We start from the raw sequence: 21318 nt of genomic DNA on the forward strand, positions 1-21318 counted from the left end.
ACAATCATAATGTGCAACACATTGTGATATCACAGGACCATTTCTTTTCCCATTAATAAAGTTTATCAACCAGGAAGCACCAGAAATCACCTGGCAATACAAATTGAAGCTACTGCAATTTCCTACATCTAAAATAGTCTGGATAACTTAACAAGGTGATCAGCAGTGGGGTGGGTCTCCAGCTTGCCTGGCACAGTGAAATGGGATGCTGGTGTATTTGTAGGTATTTTCTAACACACATGATTACAACACCCCCCATCTTGTTAGGCTGCACACTCTTTTTTTTTTTTTAAGATTTTATTTATTTATTCATGAGACACACACATACACACACACAGAGAGGCAGAGACACAGGCAGAGGGACAAGCAGGCTCCATGCAGGGAGCCCGATGTGGGACTCGATCCCAGGTCTCCAGGATCATACCCTGGGCTGAAGGCGGCTCCAAACTGCTGAGCCACCCGGGCTGCCCTAGGCTGCGCACTCTTATTAGTGTATTTCTCTAGCTGGCTTTCTGGGCCTTCCCTGCTGAAAACAGATATTCTCCATTTCCCTTCCTTTGTTTTAGGTGTGACAAGAGTGCAGGTATGAGGTTCTAGAGTCTGTCACAGTGGATGGCCGAAAGCCATTCCTGCTTTACCTGGGACCGAGGGGTTTCCAGGACATGGGATTTCAGTACTTAAACCAGGGTGGTCAGCCCAGTGTGATGTCAGATCAAAATTGAGAAAGAGAGGGTCATTGAACTCCAGAACCCTAAAAGCAGGTGGGATTTCAGCGAGGTCCTTTCAGATCTTGGCTTTGTCTTTAGCTCTGCAGTTTATGTTCAGGGAGTACTTGCTTTTCAATGTGTGTCCAGAAATGAGGTAAAGGTCTCTTGCTTCAAAAAAAAAAAAAAAAAAAAAAAAAAAAAAAAAAAAAAAACCAACAAGAAAGGTCTCTTGCTTCTTGCCCTAAACTTCCTTTTCTTTTGGTATAGCACACAGCCCTTTACAGAATTAGGGGAGCTTTCAGCTTTCGGTGAAGGCCCTGATGATGTTTTAGGGAGCTAGCTTCCTGTCCCCACGGCCATCGAGCCTCATCTCTTGTCCACAACCCAAGCACCAGCTTTGCAGGAAGCTGTTTGCTTCCTGTGTTCTTGACGGAATAAGTTCTTGCAGACTGAATGCACGAGTTATTTGGTCGAAGAATCAAGGGGCAGCATTGCTAAATGATTGTGATCCTGTTCTGCAGAAGTCCGTTTCGTTAGAGGGGCCTCAAGGTTTACGAGAGCAGGCCTAAAATTACACAGAAGTGTGTGTGCCTGTGTGTGCACGTGTATTTTAATCTTTCTGAGCACTGTGGGTCAGGATTTACAATTCTTCCTTTACAATTAATGATCTCTTTTGGTTAGGTTAACCAGGGAGACCTTAAGATATTTCTTATTAAAAGAAAAAATCCTTTCTTTTCCTTCCCCAACTAAGCCAGTGTACCTTAATGCAATGATGATATGTTAGATCCAGTAGTTGTCAAAGCATCGTATTACTGTGATGCCATAATGACACCCTGTCTCTGTAAAGTAGTCATGTTTTCTCAAATCACACGTTGCACCGTTGATTTCTGACATGACACTTCATTCTGGTTGCTTTCCCTTTTCTTCAGCATCACCATTCTCTGACAATAGCAGCTGGTGCCCATTTTGTTACTTAAGTGATTCACATTTTGCCACTTTACGAGAGTGCAATTAGTTGAAGCAGGGGGAAAAAAAGCTCATTGTGAAGTAGCGTGCTTGAAGTTGTAACTCAGGCTGCAAAGGGAGCTGCTGGGGTCATTGGCTCTGAAGCCTGGGACTAAGGGAGCTTGGCATAAGTCTTGGAAGTTTCCTTCTGAGTGCTTGAAAACAAAACAAAGAACACTGTAGGCTCATATTTTCATAATATCTTAATTTTTTTAAAAAAATTAAATAAATAAATAATTAATCTGGTGATTTCCGAAGGTAGAAAACTGACCAGTCCTCATAGATTCATTCCTATTTTGAATAGATAGTGATTAGGTGACGGGACCTGAAAACCTTTTCTCAACCCTGAAATTCTAGGATTCAGTAAAAAAGTTAAGGACTATCTGTCTTATTTCTGTCTCATATTTGTAAACTCACAGGTTTGCTGACATCAGTGTGCTCACTTGAAGTCTCTGGAATTTCTCATGAAGATGGGTACCTTTTGGGGCCCTTAAGGATGACAAGGGAGAAAATAAAATCGTGACGTTTTTAGTTGGCATTTAGTTAGCTTGTTAAGGTGCCTGTCCTTGGTATGGGTATAATAAAAGTTTCAAAAAATCTGGTCTTAGTATGACAATCAGGAAATCCAAAGAAGACCTGTGCATACTATGTTCCTTATGAGAATTTCACGCATCATTTTTTTTAAGTCAGAAAATCAAGTAGCAAATAATTTTGAGTTCGTATAAAATTTAAAGGATGAAATACAGCTGCTGAAGAACTTATCCATTGATGAAAATCGTATAACATATATGACTATGGGGCATTGCTGTTATGCCGGCATTTAACAAAAGTATTGGCTGAGCTGCTGTGAAATGCAGACCACCTTGGTCATCCATCTACACACACGCGTGGAAATTCTAACTCACGGCAATTCATTCAAGGTCGCACATTTACCTGTATCTAGGTAGAATCACTGAAAACAATTAAGCTTGATAATTGTAATATAAATTGAATATTAACTTACAGATTATCTTCTTGTGTCCCCCTACAGCAACCACTTTAATGGATTCTTATTCTTTCTCTCTCTATATACATGCATGCATCTAACACAGTTAATTAACTTTCAAAAATTACATTTTGCAATAGTCCAGCAACTAAGAAGTTGCGTTTGCCTGATCGTTTAATATCTAACACCAAAGGTAAATTTTCCCCTTGCTGACTCCTGGGCAAGGCTAGGAAGCATGATCATCAGAACTACTGAGACTGTATCTCAAACCATGTTAAAAATGCCTCTTTATAGAAGACTGGCATCACCCTGGCTCAGGAAGGCTGTTAAATCCCTCAAATTTAGTTTCTTAGACAGAAACAAACTGTGAGTTTTGACATGGCTATTTCTCCTTCCAGTTTATTTTCAGGGTGTTCGCTCAGAAGTTTCTTGGAAAGTCTCTTGTTTTGTTCCCTTGTGCTTCTCGTCATGTCTCTTAAAATGATAAAATAAAAGCAACTGTACTGAGGCCTTAAAATAAATATTTCCCACACTTTTCTACGCATGTTATTTCTATTCATAATTCTTAACTAAATTTAGATTTTTATTAATCTAATGTGACCTAAAATTTCTGCATTAACAGCACAATGTGGAATTGGGCTTATTCTCTTTGGCTACAGATAAAGCCATCATGTTGAAAATGGCTCTTTCTGACAAAAAGGTGTTCTTTTGAAATAAAGTCTTATTCACTACATTCCTCTTAGAGTTAATGTGAATTTTAGTGCCTCTAATTTTAGATTGAAGTGAAGTCTAGAATAAAACCCACCAGCTGACAATTGAATTTATAGATAGTTGTGAATATTTCAGGCTTGAATAATAGAGCTGTAGAATTTCAGAGACAGAGAGGAAGAGAATTAAGACCCGCTGTAGTTTTAGGGTATAATGTAATGGTGTCTAGGAAGTGTTCGGTGTAATGAGCTAAGTAGTAATTAGGAGACAACTGTGTTCTTTCAGAGATTCTGTTTAGGTGTCACTCCCAGCACTGGAGAGGGTGAGTCAGCTGAGGCCAACCTGCGGCCGGTGAGGTGGCCACCACGGCCCCTCTCTCCATGCTGAGGGGAGCTGCGCTTGTAGTCTGTTGATGGTGCTGTTTCTACCCCTGTTTGCTTGGCTTTAAAAAAAAAAATCAGTGAGCACCCTTAAAAACTCTCTGTTGGCTTCAAGATATTATTTCTGCATTGGAGTTCAGCATCAGACGTGAGTTCAAATCCTGACGTCCCTACTTCCTAACTGTGTGACTATCAGGACACCCTGTGTCGTCTGAGGCTCTGTTTCCTGAAGAGGAATACCCCCCTCGCAAGGTTGTCTGGAGGCTTCTATGAGGTGCTATTAGAGTAGGGTGCTCAGGTTGGCCCCTACCATAATGTCTGATAAATGGCAACGCTGACTGTTATTATTTGCACTGGGCAAAAGGTATAAATTAAGGCAGCAGCTCATTGTCCAAAAACAGACACTGAGACCCTACAGCCCAAATCCAGTTTGCTCAGATTCATTTACAGCTACAGCGTCCAGACCTTGTGCAGGAGACGATACTGCCGCCGTCCAGAGACTTCCCTGACTTCCTGGCTTCCGAGCAGATTATTGCAAAGTTAGGGACTGAGATTTTGGAGGGGACAGCTGGCTGGAGACTCCCTGTTTTTTTTTCAGGGACTCCAACAACAGGCGTTTGACACATAAACATTTGGTGACTTAGCCAATAGCTGTTCCATGCACGGGAAAGGAATTTTTGGCCTGGTTTCTTACTCAAGAGTTGGGCCTACTTGAGAGGTCCATGAGGACAAGCCTGAGGGAAAGAAAATTGGGATGCAATCGACCACAGATGATCCAAGAAGAGAGAGAGAGAGAGCGAGGAGAGGACAGGACAGGACGTGGTATATTTTGTGATCAAACCACCCTCTTCTAGAAAAAGGAAAAAAAAAAAATTAAGAAATAGTGCCTTGAAGGCAGATGGTGAAAGAGTTAATTGTCATCGCTGTGAGAAATTCAGTGCCAGGGAGAGGAAAGGGGAGCAACCACGTTTTAGTACCCTAATAACTTCTAACTCTAGTCCAAGATCATAATGTATGTGCGAGCAGTCCAGTAATTATAAGGTAATAAGTGAAGTGGTGGGGTAAGTGCTCTAAATTAAAAGGAATTCGCAGGGCTGCTGTAAGTCAGTGCCGACCCGCTTTCTTTCAAACGTTGACTTGAGGAAAAAGTGCTTAGCCCAGAGAGCAAGCAGGGAGACAGGGAGAGCGATCTATTAATTACAGCGCTCATTAACAGTGACGGGCACAAGGCAGCAGATGCAGAAGGGAGAGGACACCGTAGTTCAGGCTGGCGACGGGGATAATTTTTTTTCTTTCGCTAGCTCTTGAGGAAAGGACAACACAGGCGGGTGGGCGAGAGCGAGAAGGTATTTTTGTGGATTGCTTCTTCCTGTTTGCTTGCCTCCCATCCAGATACCATTTTACTTTAGAAAGCAGAAGGGAAAAAAAAGAAAAGAAAAAAAAAAAGAAAAAATAAAAATAAATAAATAAATAAATAAATGCCCAGGGTGCGGCCTACTTGTTAAGAGGCGAAGTTTTGCTTTTCCTGCTTTGCTTTCGAGGTGCCTTGCTTGGAACAGTTAAGCGAACATTCCCTCTTGGAGGTTTTTCTGTTTTTCTTCATTTTAAAGAAAACGGGACAGTGGGAGAGAGGGGTCCCGGAGGAGAACATGAAATTTGGGCAGTGATAAAATATCATTAGATATGTAGCGGGGGAGCTCATTGTATCACTTTGGTTATACTGTGAGTACTCCCCCAAATTCCAGTGAATGACCATTACCCTGTGCGATTCCTATAAATCACCTTTCCACTGGGAAGCAATTAGCTAAGTCCCCTTCTCAACTGTCACCTCTTCTTTCTCTAGCAGGCTCTCAGAATGTTCTTAGAGACTTGGCTAAAAGGGGTTTTGCACTATGGCTAATCGGAAAGAAAATAGGACCAATTATATCTTTTCATCTAATCACCTTTTCAGAAATTTAATCACTTTACGGTTCCAACAAAGAAAGAGGGGCAGTATGTTTCTTCTAGATAACATAGCTTGTCAGATTAGATGCCTCATCATATTTCCTTTTAGGAGGTGTGATGTTCAAAGACGAAAGGGAGGGGGAGAGGGGTCACCACAAACCTCATTTTTCATGAGAAAATGATACATACCTAGTTTACTGAATATAACACAAAGCATCAGATTTATGGACTCACAGGTATAGGAAGGCTCCCATGGCTTTTCTTGATTCATCTCTTAAACAATGGCAAATCACACATGCAAGCACACGCACATATGTATTAATCAGTGTTGGTGATGGTTTCACTGAGTTTTGTGGGCTCTAGGATATCATCCTTACACGTTGGGTGGAATTTTATACTTGAGGTCTTTCTCTATCCCTAAACAGCTATGAAATAGAGCGATTTAGATAAAGAAGCAAAGTGATTGAGGATATATTCCCTATGTGTCTTAGTCAGATCAATAAAAGACAGTTATGCTTATGGAAGCGTGTTGATAAACAGTAATTACAGAGCTGAGGAATCCTCGGTTTGGTCTCGAAAGTAAAAGTTTGGATTCTGCTGACAGTAAAATGACTGCGGCATGGGAACACGGAAGGGACAAGTAGAGGGAGGATAAATCCAATTTTGGAAATGATACACGGTCTTTTAAATCACTCCTCTTCCATGGGTAAATTTAGAATCTAGGATGTTGATTTAGATATTGACAGTGGTTCTCCAGGAGAAAGGTAAAATAAAAGGAATTGGACCCGTTAGAGGTTTTGTTTATGGCCTGTCTGGGCCCCCTGATGTAACCCTGTCATGCCCTTATGCTGATTACCTTCTTGTAGAACAAGAGATATCGACTAGAGAATGAATGATGTGTAATCCCAGCTCGTAGGCAGTGCTCTCAAAGAGCAATGTCTTTAACACATGGATTCTTTTTTTTTTCCTCCTTTCATCCTTCCCTGTGACTTTCTCTATTTTTTTTCCACTTTCTCCTTTTTTCTACCTCTTTTGGTCTCTGTGTTTGACACTCTCTCCCTTTCTCTCTCTCTCCGTTTGTATCTCCCTACATCTCAGGCTTCTCTGCAGAATGTCAAACAAAGATCGACACATTGATTCCAGCTGTTCGTCCTTCATCAAGACGGAACCCTCCAGCCCGGCCTCCCTGACGGACAGCGTCAACCACCACAGCCCAGGTGGCTCTTCAGACGCCAGCGGGAGCTACAGTTCAACCATGAATGGCCATCAGAACGGACTTGACTCGCCACCTCTCTACCCTTCTGCTCCTATCCTAGGAGGTAGTGGGCCTGTCAGGAAACTGTATGATGACTGCTCCAGCACCATTGTTGAAGATCCCCAGACCAAGTGTGAATACATGCTCAACTCGATGCCCAAGAGACTGTGTTTAGTGTGTGGTGACATCGCTTCTGGGTACCATTATGGGGTAGCATCATGTGAAGCCTGCAAGGCATTCTTCAAGAGGACGATTCAAGGTCAGTGTTGCACCTGAGGGTACCCTACCCTCTTCCAACCTCATGTGCTGGTTGGCTGGTTGGCTGGTTGGGTGGTTTTCCTTAATTCTTATCCTTGTTAATCAAGTTGTGCAGTCTTCATTCTGTCTTGAGTACAAAATAGAAATAGATTCCAATAGTTTGCGGAGGTTTTATAGAATAAACTTCCCCAGGTATGCCCCCTATCAATTCTGCTTTCACCATTAAGCTCTAATGATGGAATGATACTGAGCTTTGGGGCTTTGGGGGGGGGGAGACAAAAAAACAAAAAAAACCGCACTGCTGTTATCAGAGCAATGTGAGTCTGTATAGCAACTAAACAAATACACACTGGATCAGTAGTCTTTTTTTGCTCTTTGGTTCTTCTTGCAGATGATGGAAATAATAAATACTTTAGAGAAGTGGTTTTGAAACTTGGGCGGGCATCAAAATCACCTTGCGATCTGGATAAAATGCAGATCACCAGGCCCTACCCCCAGAGATTCTGACTCCTTACATCTGGAATAAAAGCCCAAGAATTTATAGTTCTAACAAATTCCCAGCTGATGCTGATGCTGCTGGTCCAGGAACCAGGTTTTAAGAACCACTACTCTAAACAAATATAACTGTCTACTACCTTCCTACTTTCCCTATGGTTGCATATACTTTCCTCACCTTTTTAATGAATTTGTAAAAAAAAAAATCTTCCAAATTATTCCTAATTATAAAATGTATCTGCAACATATATGAGATATACTCACACCTTTATGGATAACAATATAAATGTAGAAAAATACGGCTGAAATTTGTATCTGCTCCTTTAAGCTAGTAACTCACAAATACAGAGCTCCGCTCATGTTAAAAGCTGTAGATCTATATTCTTACAGGAAATTATGATTTTCACTTTTTAAGTGTGATGCACTTTTGAAGAAATTAGGGGAAGGAAAGAATAATTGTTTGTTGAGGATCCTCTGCTCCCCAGGGATTCTGTTCTTAGTGGTCTAGAAAATGTTTTCTTCTTAACAAGAACTTTTGGATACATGTGCCTTTTCCCACATATCAGTGATTCTCGTCCTTGCCAGCTCACTGGAATCACCAGGAGACTGAAAAAATATTGATGCCAGGGCTCATACCACTAAATTCTGAATGAATTGGCTTTAGGTGCGCACAGGGCGAGGTGGGGATTTTTGAAGCTTCCTACTTAATGCTCAGGTAAAGCCAAGGTTAAAAATCACCACCCACTACTGTGCTGGGTTCTATAAGTGGAGTGTTTCTCAAAGTATGGCCACTGAACCCACGGTATCAGTATCACCTGGGAATTTATTAAAAATGCAAATTCCCAGGCTTCATCCCAGATTACCTCAGTTGGTGTCTCTGGGGGTGAGCTCAGCTCAGCACAGTTTTTCAAGACCTCTTAAGTCTTACGTAATAGATAATCCAGCCTAACTTTTTCATAGCCTTTCGGAGTTTTAGCTGAAGAACACAAGCCAAGTTATGGAGTTCATAAGAAGTATGTAAATATTTTAATGTATATTTTTTATGTATCTTCATATTTTGTGGCTCATCACTGCCATATTTATTAGCATTTTCCGACACAAATCCTTCGTCCACTGGATCTTTCTTTTTTCTCATCTGTAAATTGAAGGCATTAATGCCTACCTCATGGAACGTTTTAAGGATAAAATGAAAAGTGAAATTGTAGGTAGAGTAAGTAAAAATAGTGGTGGTCCACATGCAGAGCTTCCTTAGACTCTTGGGCATTTGAAAAATATCTTGAGCCTCCTTACTAACATTGTAAAACTTGGAAATGACAACACAATTCAAATCTTTGGGTTCTTACTAGCCATTGTCCAGAGGTATTAGAATACTTTTATTGCAGAGTATCTAAAATTCACACTGTTAGTAATTTGATTTTGTTCATTCAGTTTATGCAGCTCTGGAATTAACTACGCAAAGATAAGCAAATATTTTGGGATGAATTAACAAATGCTGTGTATGCTGATATAAGCATGAGATTCTCACTAGGAAAACCTCTCCCCTTTACTCAACAAATATTTACTGTGAACCTACTGTGAGCCAGACATGAGTACGCTGTCTGGACAGTGTTAACATCTTTCTAACATTTTATTGAAGCTTTGTTCTCAAACATTTGTGCACCGAGGAGGATTCCTCTACCAGCCTCTCCTGTCTTGAGGGAATACCAAATTTTTAGGATGGGGGCAGCGGGTAGTGATTAAACTTCTTGGTCCTTAGTATTTTCCAAAGATAGAACAACTGTGAAACAAGTTCCTGATAGTTTTTTTTAAAATCATAGTGTTTAGATATTAATAGCTATGCAATAGTTATTTACTGAGCAATAACCGGAATAGAGCAATTGGAATTCTATGCCTGATTTTTCCTTAGGATGCTGAAATGCTACCAAAAGCTTAACAGAGCAAAGCACAGGGTGGTTCTTGGCATTGATGTATAGTGCTCAGTTTTACTCCATATTGGAGAGAGCAACTTTCAAGGATTTTGAGCAGGAGACAGAGATGTCACTGTCCAGATTAGCACTCTGGACTTGCCCACCTGGCTGTGTTTGTAGCTGGCAGCTGGGCAGCACTCCGTAAGGCTACCCTGCTAGCTACATCAGCAGGCATCACACCGTGGGCGCTCACTTAGCCCCAAAAAGGCAGTGAGGCAAATAAAGGGATTAAATTGTGAAAGTATAATGTAATAATTAGGGTGGTGATTGTAAGGAAGACTGGAACCGCCCCTCCTTTCTGCAAGTGTGATAGCGATTGAACGCCAAAGATAGGGAAAGTGGCCCCAATCTCTTGTACCATCACAGATTCTTACTCAGATGCTGAAAGGACCTAGAATCTATCCTCATGCCTTGAGGCAGCAGACAGCCAAACTATCCTTGACAGATAGTGGACTCTCCCTTCCCTCCCCGACAGCTCTTCAGGGAATAAGAGATTATGCAACTACCCTTAAGAGCAAGTCTTTCTACCCTTAGGATCAGGATATAATGTCAGTGTGGCTCCTACCCCACCAGCACCTGCTGGTGCTCTTACTGGCTCGACTCAAGTGACGTGCGCACCCAAAGGCATATTCATGGGCAGTATTTCCTCTTTAGACTCTTTATTTCCTGTTGCAACAATTTATTGTTAAGATTGGTTATGCAGTATGTAATGAATATCAATTATAAAAGTTAGGCAAAGTGCCTCTTGAATTTAGAACCAAAAGAACATATATCTGGAGCACATCTTATGAAAAGTAACAGGGGCACCTGGCTCAGTGGCATAGTCGGTTGAACGTCTGATTCTTGGTTTCAACTCAGGTCATGGTCTCAGGGTCATGAGATCAAGCCCCACATCGGGCCCCTCGCCCAGCAGGGAGTTTGCTTGAGATATTCTCTCTCTCTCTCTCTCTCTCTCTCTTTCTCTCAACCCCTCCCTCTCTCCCCACTCTCCCACTGCCCCTCCCTGCCATGTGTGCTCTCTCCCTCTCTAAAAAAAAAATTTAAAAAGTAATGAGAATTGTTCTTTTCAAAGATGAATGTGATATTCTGATTGGGAAAGGCAGTTAATCATAAACTTCAGTGAAAACCAACCAGAAAGGCATATTTTATTGATCGACCGTTTCCAAGTTATCATTGAAAACTGTTGAATTAGGTCAGCACTTAGGGAAAAGTCAAGGTGTTTTTGTTTTGTTTTGTTTTCTGCTGACCAAAACAGTTTTTTTTTAGAAGACTTTGACAGTCCTATCATCTGACAGGCTTAAAATGGCACCAGTGACTTCATTGCCACCTTCTAGGTTTTATTACTCTGATTTCTAATTCCAGTGTTAGTCAATTCATAAATGAGTGGGAAATTTTCTGTGTGTGGATCTTCTCTTTAAGAGTTTTCCCTGGATTCTAGTGAAGGAAGCAAGAGCAGGGAAATATCTTTATATGCCCCCCAAAATGTCATAGTCCATCATTTGACATATAAAATACTAACTCTCCATTTCTCCTAAGAACATAGAAGATAAATATTTATATATATTTGTATGGCTGACATCACTATTTCAGCTGCTCATTTCCGTGCAAGAGATAAGGCATTTTGTTTTTCCCCACTTTTATGAAGAGGAAATTATATATTCAAAAAACAGGATTTGGGGGCAGCCGAGGTGGCTCAGCGGTTTAGCACCACCTTTAGCCCAGAGCGTGATCCTGGAGACTCGGGATCGAGTCCCACATCAGGCTCCCTGCGTGGAGCCTGCTTCTCCCTCTGCCTGTGTCTCTGCCTCTCTCTCTCTCTGTGTCTGTCATGAATAAATAAATAAAATCTTTAAAAAAACAAACAGGATTTTTTTAAAAGATAATCATTATAGCATAGGTTTTTGGGTTCATATAAAACAAGGCCTAAATCTCAGCCCCTTAAGGGTGAGAGACCGGGGATTCATGGGTGGCTCAGTGGTTTGGCGCTTGCCTTTAGCCCAGGGTGTGATCCCGGGGTCCTGGGATCGAGTCCCACATCGGGCTCCCTGCGTGGAGCCTGCTTCTCTCTCTGCCTGTGTCTCTACACACCCCGCCCCCAGGTCTTTCATGAATAAATAAATAAAATCTTTAAAAAATATTTTAAAAAATTAAGGCTGAGAGACCTTGATATCACTGTGCCTGTTAACCAGTTGGGAAGATCTGTCAGAGTACTTGGCCCATAGTAAGTGCTCAATAAATTACTAACTTTGATTGCTATTGGCAATATGACTGGGATACGCAAACACTGGATGGTTCAGCTATTCCAGCACAAAGGTGTCCTTGATGCTGAACTAGGATGTGTAGCCTTCCTCAAATCACAGGTATCCACCTTATGCTGTGATAATTAACCCCCTCTCCTTGTAGCTATTCCTCACGAAGGTGCCCTTTTATACCAGGAGGCATTTAGGTGGACTGACTGGAAATTCGATTAGTTTTATGGGGATCAATTAACTTTTTTTTTTTCCTGTGGTCATGGATAGGAAACTGGGTGCATCAAAGTAGGAGCCTGAATCCTGGAACTTGGTGAAATATCAGATTCCCCATTAAGCTTTGATTGTGGGATTTGGGAATGAAGTAGCAGGGCATCCTTGCAGCATGAGATGTGCAGTGACCATTATGAGGATTAAGTTCATTCTGGGCATTTGTGGGACCTGACATGGGTATAGTGGCCAGCCACGTAATGTATGTATAATCTTTAGAAGTTTATAAATCAAGAGAACAAACTGCTAAGGAACATATATTCTATTCTTTTACTGGACAGGCCTTCATGATGGCCTGTGAGGCCAGCTTTGCATTTTGAGTTCTCAGACTTGTAGGAATTCTGTTAACAAGTGGAGAAAGAAGGTCAGTCCTTAGCCTAAACCTTCCCCATTTCTCTCTTCCCCTCTACCTTCCATCACTTTCTCTCATAGTGTGGACACCCTGCTCCCATGGCTAAAACCCATGGACGCTTCCAAACAGCTACCCCTTGACCATGCATGGGCCTCATAAGGTACATACAAGCAGTCCAGGGCACATTCCGGAGGATGGACCCAGGGGAGAAGCCCACACAGGCCTTAGCATGGGGCTTAGCCACAGAATTTGAGGGTCCCAGGAACTGGGAATCATGGAATTGCAAAGGAGTTGGTTCCAGTTGGTCTTGTCCCCTTAGCCTGTGGAAGGGGCCCTTGCACTGTAAATGCCTTCTGAAGCCCAGGGCCTTCGGGTGGGACTTTTTGTCCAAGTCTAAAGGTGACACTGATAAGAGCCTAAACATCTCCTGAAACATGGGGCATTAAAGATGAGACATTTGCCTGCTAGGCATCGGCTAAGGCTGTGCGCATGGCCTGTGGATCTGATATGCTAACTGCTTCTCCACACGGAACTGCTGACTTTCCTGAAACAGGTGGGCTAGTCCTAGAGGATTTTTCCTGGGCCTCACGTTTTCTTTGCCATAAAGTGCTATTTTGGTCTTAGGATAGAATATTTACAACACCGGAGGAAAAAGAAACTTACAAATTGAGTGTCTGAACATCCTATGCACCTTACAAAAGAAAATCATAAAATATTATCTATATAACTTAAATAGTATTTGGAGAAAATAATTACCCCAGTTGACATGTGGCTGCTTTAAAACTCTGGTATGTCCTGAGATTGAAACTCAAAATACTTTGGAAATGTTTAAATTGATTTGAAGAATCTCGGGGGTGATCAGTTTGGATGCAGGGTTAACTTAAATATTGATATTAATATTTACCAAAGAAATAGTGTGTACAGTTTATTTGCTTGAACTCTGCTCTGTTAAAGTTTTATTGGCTTTTCCACTTTTTATTGAATTTGATGGCAATTTTGTATGATTTTTAGAAATATATTAATGTTGCCAAACTCCCACTAGTTTGTTAACTTCAGTGTTTATTTTAATAGTAAAATTTAGTATTGCACACTCTTTTTGGTGGTAAAGACTATGTGTTATGTGAATGGATGTTTTAGAGAACTACATAGTTTACAGATTTATCTCTCTCTGTTTTGACTTAATGAACCCACTTCTTGGGATAAATAAGTAGTGGTTTCTTTTCCCTGGTTTGTTCTGACTTTTAGGAATAGACCTAAATTGTCAGCACTTCCGAAGTTGTTTTTGAGCCAGACAGTAAATATCTTAGGATCTGGGGGTTACATGCCTTCTGTGCTACATACTCTGCTTGTCTGTGTTTTATTTTTTAAAGCTGTTTAAGAATATAAAATCTCTGAGTTTGGGGCCTCACAGAAACATGCCTAGGGCCTGATTTGACTGCTGGGTAACTGCCAGACCAAAACACCCCAGTTCATCTTCCTGGTAGGCAACACTGACTACCAAGATTTTCATCCCAGAGGACTTCTTTAGGCAATTTTACGTACGTATCTTTTGTTTAACCTGGAAGCAAGTGCTTTATCGTGATGATCTCTTAAGTGCATCATCTCAGTTTTCAGAATGTTTTTACTTTTTCAGGGATCAGATATTTCTAGTCTCTTATTACTGTTCACCATGTCATATTTGTATGTATTAGCTAGCTAATCAGAAAACAGAATCAATATAAATTAAAATAAAGTAGCCTTTAGAATGGCTGACAAAAAGTTGGGTCACGGGTTGTATAAAAATAAGGCTGATTATTTTCAGAGATTAAATCGGATGGTTGATCTTTGATCAAAGAAAAGAAAATAGAACATTTAACTACCCTCACTATATTTTTGTCCTTCAGATAGTAGGAACATAAATTTGTGACACGACAATCTCTGGTGTCATTTGCATATTTTTTAAACGCTTCATTATGTTACAATATTTTGAAAGGTTCCATGCACAGCCCCTCATCCTGATGTGGGGCTCGATCTCACAACCCTGAGATCATGACCTGAGCCGAAATCAAGAGTCAGATGCTTAGTGGACTAAGCCACCCAGATGCCCCTATTTTTATTCATTTAAAAAGGACATGTGTAGTAATAGTATCACTAATTTTTAAAAGTACAATAGTTACAACTAATAGAAGGACCAACTTTTCAGTAATCTTTAAAACTTAGCTCTATCTTTGTACTTTCACTAGAGTTCTGATGTATCTGTAACATTAATATATTCTCCATTGATTCTACTCTGATATGACCTACATTATAGAATCAGAAAAAATAAGTATGTAATTCTGGACTATCTTTACATATGCATACATAAGAGGCTATGCTTTATTTATTTTTGTAAACTTCCTTCCTTGAATAAAACTCTCTGCACTGGGGATTCCTGGGGTGGCTCAGAGGTTTAGTGCCTGCCTTTGGCCCAGGGCATGATCCTGGGGTCCCGGGATCGAGTCCCACATGGGGCTCCCTGCATGGAGCCTGCGTCTCTCTCTCTTTCTCTTTCTCTCTCTCTCTCTCTCATGAATAAATAAAATCTTAAAAAAAAATACTCTGCACTCAGAAAACACAATCAATTTCCCATGGTTCACCTGAGCTAGTGTCCTCAGAAGTAGGCAAGGAAGGGATTGATTGTGGCATGAGGCCTGGTACTCTGGTTCCAATGTGGCAACATCTCAAATGGTGACCTACCTGGGCCACCCAAACCTGTTCCTGATTCAGTCACTCTCATGGGAAGGAAGCATGTGCATTGCCATTTCTTCTAAGGATTTTGTTGGTGAGTAATTTTCTTTTCTTAGCCCGTCACAGCCTACCACTTGTCAAATCTTAAACGCCTCCCAGGACTCCACACCAACCCTCCTCTTGGCAAGTAATGGTCGGTTGAGAAGGACTTTTTGTAGTTTACATGCTCAAGTCTGAGGGACTACCTAACGATTGGTTCCAATTAATTCTTCAAAAATCCCATTTGCCTTCCTGTCTTTTAGCAAGGAAGATTTTTACATTTGTGATGGACTTCTTAGGAAGTGGGATGTGGCTGATACTTGGTCTGCAGATCAGTGGACTTTCTTCTGAGCACCTGCCACCCTGGGTCACCCTAGTATTATCTGATGACTGTTTTGATGAAGGGCTGGAGGCTGTTTTTTTGATTACTAGATAAACTGCCCAGCAAAGGTATCAGTTGCTTCTCTTTCCATTCTGATAGCTTTCATTCTTTCATTCTTGTTCTTTTTGACCGAGAATCAGGCCCTGACAAATAAGGCTGTTTTGTTCAGAGCAACAACTGATAAATTACCTTGTAGAATAGCCCTAGTAGGGCAGCCCGGGTGGCTCCGCGGTTTAGCGCCACCTTCAGCCCAGAGCGTGATCCTGGAGACCCGGGATCGAGTCCCACATGGGGCTCCCTGCATGGAGCCTGCTTCTCCCTCTGCCTGTGTCTCTGCCTCTCTCTCTCTGTCTCCTCTCTGTGTATTCTCATGAATAAATAAATAAAATCTTAGAAAAAAAGAGAATAGCCCAGTAGCTATAGTAGGAAGGATACTTTGTGCTTTATAGTTTTCAAAATGCATGTTTTCTATACATATGTTAGTAATGACATGATAAGACTCTTCCTCCAAGGTCTTATTTAAAGGGTCAAATTCAGAATTGGTTATGGCTAATCCAAGTAGAGTAAATTAAACATTTACCCCAAAGGTAGGAAAGAAGACAAAAGAAAAAAAAAATGAGTGATGAGATTTCTGTTGTCCCAGGTTCCTTTTTAAATTATTTTAATTATTTATTTATTATTTTTTTAAGTAGGCTCCATGTCAAGTGTGGAGCCCAGTGTGGGGCTTGAACTCATGACTCTGAGATCAAGACTTGATCTGAGATCGAGTCGGATGCTTAACTAAGCCATCCAGGTGCCCCTTTCAGGTTGCTACTGATGTGAATGTGGGTCACTTTGGTAATCAGTTGTAGGAGTACGTGTCTCAACATGATTTAATGGGCCTCCCAGGAAAGGAAACATCAGTACCTTGTTAAAATTCAAGTTTTGGAGGCTGTGAAGCAGGTTGTGAGGAATGGCAGGGTGGGGCTTCATGGATGGGTCAGACTTTTTTCTTTACTGTTAAAGGGCAGTGGTTTGTTTTTCTGATATATTACTTGATAAACTTAGATAATATCTTAGATGTGGTAAAGTGCACAGACTGCATTAATTCCCTTTCTTTTGAAGTTGTTGATAATGAGATGCAACAATGTGAAGGCCTAGTCATTGCAACTCACTTAGACAACTTTTAAAAGTTTCACGTAAAAGCAAAGTTAGGTAAAAGATGCTGGCAAAGTATTGTAATTGACACTTAAAGTAAATACATGTTTACATTGATAAGAAGTGATGTTTAAACGTTTATTTATTTCTTCATATTCATTTTATTTTTACGGTGGTAAAAATCACATGACAAAATACACATAACAAAAAATGCATATGGCAAAAAAAATAGAACATAAAAATTTCTGTCTTTGCTATTTTTAAGTGTACAGTGTATTGGTGTTAATTATATGTAAGTAATTGCGCAAAAGATCTTTAAAACTTTTTTTAGCTTGCAAAACTGAAATTCTCTACATCAATTAACTCCCCATTTCCCTCTCCCTCAGCCTCTGGGTACCACTTTTTTACTTCCGGTGAGTTTGGCTGCTTTTACTTGCCATATTGGAATCGTGTAGTATTTGCCTTTTTGTGATTGGCTAATTGCAGTTAGCACAATGTCCTCGGGTTATCCGTGTTGTAATATATGATGGGATTTCCTTCTGTTGTAAAGCTGAATAATATCCCATTATATGTCTATACCACACTTGTTTTTTTATCCATTCCTTGATCCAAAGACAGTAGGTTGTTTCTGCCTCTCGACTCTTGCAAACCATGCTGCGGGGAACATGGATGTAGAAATATCTCTTTGAGATCCTGCTGTTGATTTCTTGGATATTTACCCAGAAGTGAGATTGCTGGATCACATGGTAATTCTGCTGTTAATTTTTTGAGGAATCTTCCTCTTGACTGGCTTTCCACAGTGGCTGCATCATTTTCCTTTCCCACTGACATTGCACAGTGGTTCTAATTTCTCTGTGTTCCGTTTAGGCACTTGTTATTTCCTTTTTTTCCCCCTTTTTTGGATAGTGGCCATCCTGGTGAATACAAAGTGAATGTTTAAATATTTTGGGGGAGTTTCACATAATCCCTGAATTTGAAATTCTTATCTTTTACCTCCTTAGGCTGTCCGTAGTTACACACATAATAGACAGGGTAAATAGTTGTTTTCAGTGTCCTGAGTCACATACAATGCCTTTACCAATAGTAATAGGTGAAGAATTTTTGAGTTTATCATCATGATAATAATAATGACTATATCTGTTTTCACAGTGTGCGACACATTCTTCTAAGTGATTCACATTGGTTGTCCTAATTAATTCTTCCATTATTCCAAGGAGGTGGATACTACTCTTAGAGTATTCTTATATTATTTAATTCATCTATGTGGAACTTGAGGTACTGTGAAGTAATGCCCCAAACACAGTTGGGTCTCAGGCAGCCTGAATCCAGAGCCTGGGCTCTTTACCAGTTGTTACCTGACTTGCATATTTTTTAAGTTTAAATTTTAAAGCATTGAATAATTTTAGACTGAATTTTTCTTGAGAGATTTTTAGTCCATGGGCAAAATTTTCCATTAAGTTGATAAAATAAAATAAAAATGGGAAATTAAGAATATTCCCAAAGTTATGATTAGATAATATTAAAGGCTTTTTTTTTAAAGGAGTCAGTCAGAAGTAAGCCTTAAAAAGATCTATTTTTTTTTTTTTTATAATTCATTTTCGGAACTTCCCTATATATGAAGTTTGAGAGTTCAGTTCTTCAGAACCATCATATCAGTTTTCTAGCTTAGTTCCCTGGATTTTTATCTGCTGACACTCATTTCACTACTGGATTTTTCGTTGTTAGTTTTAGATTGGCCCTAAATATGTACCTCCATACCCATCACTGATAACACTTCCCTGACTCTTTAATTCTTGATTTCAGAAGGAAAGAGGCTTATTTCTTCTCTTGTTTTGATGTGACAATGATTGTCTGCTTGTATAAACTTTGACTGCAACAGAGGGCAACTTTTTCTTTTTTTTTTTAATTTTTATTTATTTATGATAGTCACAGAGAGAGAGAGAGAGAGAGAGAGAGAGAGAGAGAGAGAGGCAGAGACACAGGCAGAGGGAGAAGCAGGCTCCATGCACCGGGAGCCCGACGTGGGACTCGATCCCGGGTCTCCAGGATCGCGCCCTGGGCCAAAGGCAGGCGCCACACCGCTGCACCACCCAGGGATCCCCAACTTTTTCTTTCTTATGATGATTACTAGTCAGAAGAAGGGGAGGGAAACATGATTATGTGAATGGATCTGTATTTTTAAAGAAAAAAAACTATATTCTTTGGGATTAAATCTTTTTTTATTTTGCTTTGAACAACCTTAAAGAGACAACTGTAGTCCAGTATACTTTTTAATAAAGGAGTAGCTGAGGAGCTCCCGGGTGGCTTAGTCAGTTGGTTAAGTATCTGATTCTTGATTTTGGCTTAGGTCCTGGTCTCAGGACTGTGAGAGGGAGTCTGGGTCAAATACCCGGCTGGGTGTAGGGCCTGCTTGGTATTCTTTCTCTCCCTCTGTCCCTCCTCCCTAAATAAATAAATAAATAAATAAATAAATAAATAAATAAATACAGCTGAGTAATAATACAAAAGAAAAGAAGAGGATTTAGTACATAGGAAATTTTGATTCATTTAGAATTTAGAGCTTGAAATCTGAATGTACCTTCAGAGTGAATCTGAAAGCAGAGCCAAGTTTACATTCTAATATCCATTTTTCAGTGGCAAGCTATTAACATAGTTTTCATTTGAAGAAGATCAGAGGCAAGTACAAGAATCTTCAAAGGAATGAATCTAGCCCAAGATTTTGTCCTTGATTGCACCTTTTTTTTTTTTTCCTTTTGCCTCCATAGCATCTTCGCTACTCCCAAGGTACCTCCTTGCTTCTGGAACGCCTTCACTGTCCCCCAGAGTCTTCCGATTATGTTTTATATGGAGAATGAATTCAAATTTTATAGATTCTTAAAGCAAAAGCCCTCTAACCCCTTCTTCCATTTGTTCTTCTGGGATATTATCAACTTACTAAGATTTCTTTTGTAATATCTGCACCTAACTTGTAGGAAGTTACTTTACAGGGTTTTAAGTAAGAAAGGAAATAATGCGTTATAGGCTGTACAGTATTTTTTTTTTAACCACTGCAGCCTTCTGTCCATATGTTTTAAACCAGAGATTAGTAAACCAAGGCCGGGGGCCAAAATCATTTTGCTAAAGAAAGTTTTATTGGGACACAGCCACACCCATCCTTGTGTTATCGGTGGCTGCTTTCATGGTTCTCCCAGATTGCTGAAGAGTCACAGTAGACACTGAATGACCTTCGAAGCTGAAATATTTAACTCTCTGGGCCTTTACGAAAAAAAGCATGTTGGACCTGCTGTTACATGAAGGAGTGAGAGCTTAAACAAGCGTGTCCCCTCCGCAAGGAGGCATCCCTGCCCTGCCTCCCTGGGACCATCAGCACACAGGAAGACCCCCCAGTCTCCCCTGTTAAGTTTTCCCATATGCTCTTCCTCAGCCTCCCTGAGGAAAAGCCAGGCACTCATCTGCAGTCCCTATCCTAGCAGACAATCAAGTGCACAGGCTTTATTTCAGAGAGGAAAATCTTTAGGCACAAACACTGCATGTTGGGAGCTTTCGTGGTTCTCACTTGGGCTCTCCTTGTTTTACTCTGTATCCAGTTAGCAGTCTGGTCTGGGTTCCCTGACCCTTGGGGTAATTAGTGATTAAGGTCTTTTGAGTATTTGTTTGCTTCTGCTTCTTACCACATGGCTATGATTTGGACATCAGGTCTATGCCTTTTGGCTTCCTTGCACCAGGCTGGAAGAGATTCTTTGCCTCACATTTCCTTACTTCTGCACTGAGAACTAACTCCTGGCCACTTGCAGAGCCCCTTTAGCTCGTCTGCTTCCTGAATCCCTTCCCTGAGTGTAAATACAACGTTGTGATTATTGTTGAGAATCAATGCTCATTCCGTGTCAGACACTCTGCTGGGCACCTTGAATACATGACTTCATTTGATTTTCAAAGCAGCGCCATAAAGGTATTCATTGATATGACCCGTTACCATTTCATTCCTGATGAAGGTAACTTCAAATAAATAAATTTATTTATTTTTAAAAGATTTTAGTTATTCATGAGAAACCCCCACACACACAGAGGCAGAGATATAGGTAGAGGGAGAAGCAGGCATCCCTTTCGGGGAACCTGATGCAGGACTCAATTCCAGGAACCAGGACCCGAGCCAAAGGCAGACGCTCAACCACTGAGCCACCCAGGTGCCCTGGTAACTTCAAATTTAAAAGCTCTCCCTGACTCATACAAAAAAAAAAATCTTAGAACCACCACTTGACTCCAGTTTGACTCCTATCTTACAATCATTGTTATACTGCCTCCTACAGGTTAAGTACAGAGCAGTTACTGTCGCTGTGTCCAGCAGGATTTCCCCAAATCTGTATCAACTTTGGAGGATGCAGATAGATACCGTTGAATACATCAACTTGATCTTGAAAGAAGGAAGTCTCTAATACCAATATCTCATTTCTGACAAAGTTCTTGGCACACTGATGACAT

At 40.6% G+C, this 21318-nt stretch overlaps 1 protein-coding gene across 10 annotated transcripts in view; it reads left to right on the forward strand.

Moving 5' to 3' along the window:
• The window catches only part of ESRRG (estrogen related receptor gamma), a 617883-nt gene that overhangs the window by 433218 nt on the left and 163347 nt on the right, over positions 1-21318 (forward strand). For all 10 annotated transcript variants that reach the window (XM_055334262.1, XM_055334264.1, XM_055334263.1 and 7 more), the window contains one exon: positions 6828-7243. In XM_055334262.1, coding sequence (XP_055190237.1) covers positions 6841-7243 — 403 coding nt within the window. In that variant the 5' untranslated portion in view covers positions 6828-6840. The remainder of the gene's footprint in view (positions 1-6827; positions 7244-21318) is intronic.

This window comes from Nyctereutes procyonoides, unplaced genomic scaffold (genome assembly GCF_905146905.1).
Source record: "Nyctereutes procyonoides isolate TBG_1078 unplaced genomic scaffold, NYPRO_anot_genome, whole genome shotgun sequence".
In the NCBI taxonomy this organism is placed as follows: Eukaryota; Metazoa; Chordata; class Mammalia; order Carnivora; family Canidae; genus Nyctereutes; species Nyctereutes procyonoides.